Consider the following 8,650-nt stretch of genomic DNA (forward strand, 5'->3'; position numbering starts at 1 on the left):
AGACGCCAAGGTCCAGTGCGCGCGAGTCGGTTGTTCGATCTCCAGCAAAAAGTGTCCATGTTCCCGAACGGCCGGATCACAGCCAGAATCGACTGCAAGGGGGACTCTCATATGCACAAGTGACAGAAAAACCAGCTACTGCGGCCAAGAGTGTGTCCCCGTCGGCATCTTTTGTCCATGTTTTAGGTGAGTGCGTTGCGCAAAATAAGGAGGTCAAAAATCAAGGTATGTATTACCTTCTTCATGTTTTGTTTGCGGCCCTGCGTTCACATGTTCTAGCGATAGCTCCTGGTAGCCTGAAGAACTTCCTACAGCTGGTGCTTTCTTTTCAGTCTTTAATTACCACCTTCGCAGCGAACTTCCTTGCGATCTAATATGGATGGGGTTAAACCTTGTGGATCTCATATGCACCGAAAAGTGCCGTTTATATTGCAGTGGAACTGCGCTGGGATTTTAAGTCGGTTAGTTTAACTAAAACTATTCTTGAAAGAGACTTGTGTTCCAGTATACGCCCTGTCAGAAGCTGGCCTGCCAAGCGGGAGATGTTTGACTGGATATGTCGCCCATAAAAACTGCAGCATTAAGCCATTTCCTGCAGGAAGTCCCACGCTTTACATAAGAAGGGAAATTCCATATGTTTCTCTAAGCGTTGTCGATCTTTGCACGGATGACATTGAGGTAGCGGCTGTCAGAATACAGCTCGGCTCTCGAAAACTTTCTATTGCATCCGTGTACGTGTCCCCGCAGAAGGTAGCATTGGATTTGTTTCTACAGCAGCTCTGCGACCACTGCCCAGCTCCTCGAATCATCTGCGGTGATTTCAACGTCCATCATGCCGTCTGGGGAGACAGGAACACGGATTCCCGTGGACGCAAACTCGTAAACGTTATTGACAGTTTGGACCTGTGTGTTGCCAATGACGGAAGCCCCACTCTTTTCCGGCCTCCAGCCTCAGCGACGGCTATAGACCTGACACTGCATTCACCTGACGTCCGCGTGAGGTGGTCAACAGCGCTTGATCGCATGGGAAGTGATCACTATCCGAATTGTGCGTTTGCTGCCGACTTATGCATGGTATTAAAATTAGCAGTGTGGTCAACTGGGAGAAGTACAGAGAACGTGTTTCTGGCGATGTTGTTGACAAAATGATTTCTAGTAAGCTAGCAGCAACTACGGCGGTCAAGTTACCTGATCATTTTCCGGCCCCGGATTTAAAACTCACGAACCTTTGCGCAGCGAGAAGGGCGGAGCGCCAACTCGTGCGGAAGAAGGACGACATGCAACTGAAGACGACCTTCAATAGACTGAATTCTGCCATTAGACGGCACACTAACAAGCTGCACAGGTCGCAATGGGCCTCATTCTGCGCTAGTTTGACTGTGTTCTCACCGATGACAAGAATATGGCGAGTTACTGGCAGCCTTGCTGGAGAATCTCGCCCTTCGAAGCCTTTTGAAGCTCTTGCAATACGCAGGGAAAAACCTATTGCATGCTTGGCAGAGGAATTTGCAGACGCCCTCGTACGTTCTTATTCTGGAATATATATATATATATATATATATATATATATATATATATATATTGTAACGTGCTTTGCGTAGACGACGAAGGAGAGGAGATCAGAAGCGTAGAGGAAAAGGAAGCTGGTCGGTCTGATCGGTTTGAGCTCTGCGCCCCGTCGCTAAATCTCTTAAACACCCCAGACTCACTCAGTGCCTGCTGAGTACGTAACAGTTGTGGTGGAGGTGCTGGGTATCAACACGGATTCCCCAGTTCCTCGACGCAGCCGCAGAGTTGTCGGATTGCCACCACTTCCACTGGATATGCCTCAGGACGGCGGCGCCGAGCAAGCAGCACCCGCGGCGGGCCGCTGGCAGCATCACCGCGAACCGCGCACCTTTGCTGGAAAGTCCGATGAAGACGTCGACGAGTGGTTGACTAATTACGAGCGGGTGAGTCGCTATAACGGCTGGGATGCCACAGTGAGGCTAGCCAACGTCGTATTCTTTTTGGAAGCGACAGCGCTGATTTGGTTTGATAACCATGAAGACTCTCTTACCATGTGGGAACGTTTTATAGAAGAGATAAAGAAATGTTTTGGTGACGGCTCTGCCAAAAAGAAACGCGCCGAACAGACGTTGCTTCAACGGGCCCAATTACCTGGTGAGACTTGCACCATGTACATTGAAGAAATCGTAATGTTGTGCAGGCTAGTGAACCCGCGGATGTCTGAAGAAGATAGGGTCGGACATTTACTTAAAGGGATTGCTGAAGATGTATACAACTTCCTTATTAGCAAAGACAGCTTGAAGTCGACGGCCGACGTCATCAAGCATTGCAGAGCGTTCGAGGCTTTGAAGCTTCGTCGTATTGTGCCGAAATTTGGGCGCCTGGCGAATGTCACCTCCATCGCCAGCGTTGACGTCGCTGCTCCAGTGTCAATGGCTAACATGATTCGCCAAATTGTGCGCGAGGAACTCCTCCGGTATCAAGACCCTGTGCGCCGGGATGACGCCCAGCAAGATGGTTGCGCATTTCAGACAGAGCCCGCAACACCATCTACTTCTTGGGTTCCAGCTGGCGTTTCGCAGAACTTCGCCGATCGGAGACCCCGCGAGGTACAGTCTGCCTACCAGTCTGTGGGAAGACGGCGTTCCTACACAGGCGACTTGGCGCGACAACAGCCTCGAGATGATTACAACCAACGTTCTGACCACGCTTGGCAAGCATCATACGTTGATCGCTGGCGCCCGCCACCTGTGTGTTACCGCTGTGGCATGACCGGACATATATCCCGATACTGCCGCCGACGAGGCCCGCTGCATCCAGACCATCGCCAGTGGCCGAACACTTCCCTCAACCCCGATGCGGCAGTTCAGCACCCAACGCCAACATCCTCTTGGGGTAGCTACCGTGCGGCATTGCTGCGAAACACCTCGCCTGCCTCCGACCGCTGCCTGACACCACCACCTTCACGTCAACGACGCTCACCATCTCCTCGACGCCGCTCGCCTCCTCCGGGAAACTAGACGGCGCGGCCGATGGAGATGAGGCCACCGGCGAGTCGATATCATCAATCCCTCTTCCTGTGTTTATGTTAAAGAACAAACTTGAAGTGATTATGGACGGAATTCGAACTATGGCGTTAGTAGATACCGGTGCGACAGTATCTATAATGAGTTTGAACTTCAAGAATAGTTTGGGTCGAAAAGTAATGTTTGGTTGGGATCGGGCTGTGGTGTTTCGGGGTGTTGGGGGTGAAACATTAGTTCCCCTTGGTCTCTGTTCTGCGAACGTTATTATCGGCGGTCAAGTGTTCAGGACTGAATTTGCTGTGCTGTCACGTTCCACACATGACGTTATACTTGGAATTGACTTTTTGCAGCAGTGCGGTGCCACATTAGACTGTCGTACTGGAGAGATTTCATTAGACGCAACTCTGATGTCGGCTCTTGTGGAAAACTCCTCTCTTGATTTCGGAGCGTTCTCTGTGTCAGAGGACACAGTTGTACCGGCGATGTCTGCCGGATTTGTGCCGGTTGTTTCATCGAAAATTTTGTGTGATGCCTTCGATGCCGTGGTGGAACCCACTGCACTGACGTGTGCTAAGAAGAGTGTCCTTGTGCCCCGTTGCGTAGTCCGCGTAACTAGTGGCGGCCACACCACGCTGTGGACAGTGAACTATTCGGAAGAGCCCGCCGTGTTACCTCGTGGCATGAAGCTTGCCCATTTCGAGGAAGGCTTGTCGGTTTCCGTTGCGGCGCTCAGTGATCACGCTTTTGAAGAACCGGGACACCCCTGTGAAGAGTCCAAAGTTCAGGCCATGATTAATAAGTCCCTTTCACCGACCGAGCGTCGCATTTTGGTGGGACTGCTTTCGAAGCATGTCACAGTGTTCAATTTTTCCAGAGACCCTCCAGTACCTATTCCCCGTTCTCGCATTCATCACGTGATCGATACTGGATCCGCACCTCCAATACGACAAAGGCCTTACCGCGTATCACCAGCCGAACGTGAGATAATAGACCAACAAGTTCATGACATGATAAACCGAGGAGTTATCCAGGAATCTTCAAGGCCTTGGGCGGGTTCAGTGATCATCGTGAGAAAGAAAGATAATACGTGGCGGTTCTGCGTAGACTATCGTCACCTAAATGCCATCACAAAAAAAGATGTGTATCCGCTCCCACGCATAGACGATGCCATTGATTGTCTACACTCCGCTTCATATTTTTCCTCGGTTGATTTAAGGTCAGGGTACTGGCAAATACCAATGCACCCGAACGACAAAGAAAAGACTGCATTTATCACACCTGACGGACTGTATGAATTTAATGTCATGCCTTTTGGACTATGCAATGCACCTGCCACATTTGAAAGATTTATGGACACTATTTTGCGTGGTCTGAAGTGGCAGATTTGTTTGTGTTATTTGGATGATGTCGTGATCTTTGGGAAGACATTTAGCGAACCTAACAGCCGCCTCGCTATCGTCCTCGACTGCATTGAAGGAGCGGGCCCGGTCCTTAACTCTAAGAAGTGTCACTTTGGTGAACGTCAAATAATTGTCCTCGGTCACTTGGTTGATATAGACGGTGTCCGGCGGATCCCCAGAAAGTTGAGGCTGTCACCAACTTCACAGCGCCGCAATCAGTCAAGGAACTTCGCAGTTTTTAGGGCTGTGCTCGTATTTTCGCCGTTTTGTTCCGCGGTTTGGCGACGTCGCCTTCCCACTCACGTGCCTCCTACAAAAAGACGTGCCATTCCAGTGGACCCCTGACTGTGAGTCTGCATTCCGCCATCTGAAATTTGTCCTGACGTCGGGACCAATTCTGCGCCATTTTTGCCCGTCTGCTCCCATCGAAGTTCACACCGACGCCAGTGGTGTCGGAGTTGGCGGTGTGCTCATCCAGCGCCACGGCGGAGATCAGCATGTGATAGCTTATGCCAGTAGGTCGTTGAGCAAGACGGAACGAAACTACACAGTCACCGAACAAGAGTGTCTCGCGGTAGTTTTTACTGTGCAACGCTTTCGTTCCTGCCTGTACGGCAATGCTTTTACCATCGTCACCGACCATCATTCGCTCTGTTGGCTCGTGAATCACCCTGACCCATGTGGCCGACTTGCGCGCTGGGCTTTGCGGCTACAAGAGTTCAACTTCACTGTCGTGTACAAAAGCGGTCGTCAACACGCCGACGCTGACTGTCTGTCGCGCTTGCCGCTTCCGACGACTGCTTGCGATAGCGACAACTTCGACGACTACCTCGCTTCTGTCTCACCCACGTTTCCTGATGCTAACCAGTTCAAGACTGAACAGCGCAAGGACACGACGTTAACAGCACTCTTCGACGCCGCCGGCCATTTCCCTGCTGCCCGTTTCTGTATTCTCTCTGGTTTACTTTACAAGAAGAATTTCACGCCCGGCGGTGCACAGTTCCTTCTCGTCGTGCCGGAAAGCCTTCGCATCACTGTTCTTCAACTGATGCACGACGATGCCACGTCAGGTCACTTGGGAGTTGTCCAGACCCTTCACCGCACACAAGAACGTTTTTACTGGCCCAAAATGCGTCAAACGATTCAACAATACGTAGCCAGCTGTCTCCAGTGCCAGCGTTTCAAGATCCCTGCATCGTGTTCGCCAGGCCAGCTGCACTCTGTCACACCTCCGACCACTCCATTTGAGCAAGTGGGCATCGACCTGTTAGGCCCCCTTCCCCCGGTCTGCGAATGGCAACCGCTGGGCGATCGGGTGTGTTGATCACCTAAGCAGATACTGTGAAACAGCAGCTATACCATCTGCCACTGCTTCCGATGTGTCTAATTTTCTCCTGCACTTTTTCATTCTCCGTCATGGACCTCCTCGCGTTCTCATCAGTGATCGTGGACGCCAGTTTACTGCGGATGTTGTCGAAGCACTTCTTCGTCGCTGCGAATGCAATTTTCGTCACTCGACACCGTATCACCCACAAACGAACGGCCTCGTCGAACGCACAAACCGCACGCTCACCACTACGCTAGCCATGTACGTCGATTCTGACCATAAGAACTGGGATGATGTCCTTCCTTTTATTACGTATGCCTACAACACTGCACGGCATGAAACAACTGGCTACAGCCCCTTTTACCTCCTGTATGCTCGCGTTCCCCTCCGCTGCATCGACACCATCCTTCCTTTATCTACGATGAGCTCTCCATCGCCACTACACTCTGCCGAGCTGAAGAAGCACGTCGAATTGCCTGCCTCCGCATTTTGGACTCTCAGCAGCGCTCTAAACACCGCTACGACATTCGCCACCAGCCCATCTCCTATGACCCTGGCGATCGAGTGTGGTTGTGGATAGCGCTTCGGAAGCGCGGTTTGTGTCAGAAGCTCCTGTCCCACTACACTGGCCCTTTTGTTGTGCATGAGCGCATCAGTGATTTGAACTACGTTGTCTCACACCTAGTGTAACGTGCTTTGCGTAGACGACGAAGGAGAGATCAGAAGCGTAGAGGAAAAGGAAGCTGGTCGGTCTGATCGGTTTGAGCTCTGCGCCCCGTCGCTAAATCTCTTAAATAAACACCCCAGACTCACTCAGTGCCTTCCGAGTACATAACTATATATATATATATATATATATATATATATATATATATATATATATATATATATATATATATATATATATATATATATATATATATATATATTTATATATGTTCACGCTTCGTGAGCTTGAAACAGTGGCCTGCGGCGCCAGTATGCACCAGGTCTCGAAGGCATCACATATCAGTTGCTGAATAATCTGCCCTTGCAACTCAGGAAGGAGCTCCTAAACTTCGTCAATTGAGTTTGGGAGACTGGCGATGTTCCTCCGTCATGGAAGGTGGCACTTGTAGTTCCAGTACTGAAGCCTGCAAAGACATGAAAGACCTTGCCTTGTATCGGTATCGCCCTGTGTCATTGACCTCCTGTGTAGCTAAGTTGATGGAGAAGCTGGTAAATGAACGCTTATCGTGGTGGCTTGAGGACAGCAAGGCACTGCTAACATGTATGACAGGATTCTGCTGAGGTCTTAGTGCTCAAGATAGCGTCTTAGACTTGGTGAGCCACATTGAACACCAGAGAGCTTTCGGCCTTTCCATCTTAGCCATTTTTCTTGACGCTGCGAAAGCTTCCGACAGCGCGCTTCAGTGCTCAATTCTAAACAATTTGCAAGGCATGGGCATACAGGGCCATGTTAAGATTCATTTACAAGTTTATAAGTGATCGCGCGGTTCGTGTACGGTTAGGGAGTACGTTAAGCACCGAGAGGGTTCTATCACCAGGTGTGCCTAGAGGAAGTGTTGTTTCCCCCACGCCCTTTAACGTCGTAATGGCTGGCCTTCCCGATTCGTTTAAAAAAATTTGCAGGCAAGTGCGTATGTAAACATATGCTGACGACGTCTGTGTTTGGATTACTGGCTACCAACACAAGCGATTAGCCCTGATAGCTCGACTAGCTCGACTTTCGGCACAAGCTTACCTTCAAGGTGTGGGATTGTCTCTGTCAGTGGAAAAATCCGGCTTTGTTCTGTTGCCAGGTGTAGGAAGACGTGAAGCACGGTTGAAGATAGACCTCGGTCACTCTTGCAGCCGTCAATTCAACCAAACGAGTTTCTTGAGCGTCATTATTGACTCCGGTCTACAATGGCGAAAAGCTGTAGACGCGATTGTTTCATCTATATCTTCGCGTCTCAATGTGATTCGTAGAATTGAACGTGAACCATGGGGTAACCATCCTTCTTCAATGTTCAAGCTTCATGAAGCGCTGGTGGTCAGTCGCATAATGCATCAATTACCTTTAATTTTCTCCTCGGCATCACAGCTTGAACGTCTCGAAGATCTCCGCAGAAATGGCCTAAGAAGAGCCATTGGAGTTCCTCAGGCGGCTGCGAATAAGGCAGTACTCCATGAGTCTATATCTATTTATTTATTTATTTATTTATTTATTTATTTCCTCAAAGGTCTCTGTTGAGACATTACATGAGGGAGTGGACAGTATCTGGCAAACAATGGTAAACAATGTTAAGATGAAAGGTTGGCGACGCTCCGCTTGAATTCTAGTGGGTTGATGATAATGGCAACTTCGGTGGGCAGGTCATTCCAGCCTCGTGCAGTACGCTGAAAAAATGACTGCTGAAATGTCACAGTATGGGCTTGTAGGGGATACACTGCGTTACTGTGGCTGAACCGGGCGATGCGGTGGGCTCTTTTTATGTAGGGGTTATCAAGAGGCAAAGAATGGAAAAATTTATGAAAAAGGTTAAGACGTGCTATCTTACGGCGCGAGGCTAGGGGGGGCAAGTTGATTCGAGCTTTTAATGCTGAGATGCTTGAGTGGTAGGAATAATTTGATAGAATGAATCGTGTTGCGCGGTTCTGAACCAATTCGAGGGCGTTAGTAAGATTAACATGGTGCGGATCAAAAATAGCGTTAGCATACTCAAGCTTGGGACGCACAAAGGTTTGAAAAGCAAGCTGTTTAATAGGGGGAGGAGCGAGTGAAAGGTTACGGCGTAAATAACCTAGAGCACAATTAGCAGAATTTATTATGCGATTAATATGACAGGTCCAAGTTAGGTCACGCGAGATATGCACACCAAGATATTTGAATGATTCGGATGTTC

The 8,650-nt window shown here is 49.6% G+C and overlaps 1 protein-coding gene across 1 annotated transcript; it reads left to right on the forward strand.

Annotated features, from left to right (window-relative positions):
- The first annotated feature begins 1,823 nt into the window (after positions 1-1,823).
- LOC144129553 (uncharacterized) lies at positions 1,824-3,029 on the forward strand. Its single transcript, XM_077663699.1, has one exon. The coding sequence runs from the start codon at positions 1,824-1,826 to the stop codon at positions 3,027-3,029; it is 1,206 nt and encodes a 401-aa protein (XP_077519825.1).
- The last annotated feature ends 5,621 nt before the right edge of the window (positions 3,030-8,650 follow it).

The sequence above is a fragment of the Amblyomma americanum genome, chromosome 4, assembly GCF_052857255.1.
Source record: "Amblyomma americanum isolate KBUSLIRL-KWMA chromosome 4, ASM5285725v1, whole genome shotgun sequence".
Classification (NCBI taxonomy): Eukaryota; Metazoa; Arthropoda; class Arachnida; order Ixodida; family Ixodidae; genus Amblyomma; species Amblyomma americanum.

Bases quoted from the DNA above. Each gene is read 5' to 3' on its own strand.
- LOC144129553 (XM_077663699.1), top strand. From the start codon at position 1,824: ATGCCTCAGGACGGCGGCGCCGAGCAAGCAGCACCCGCGGCGGGCCGC.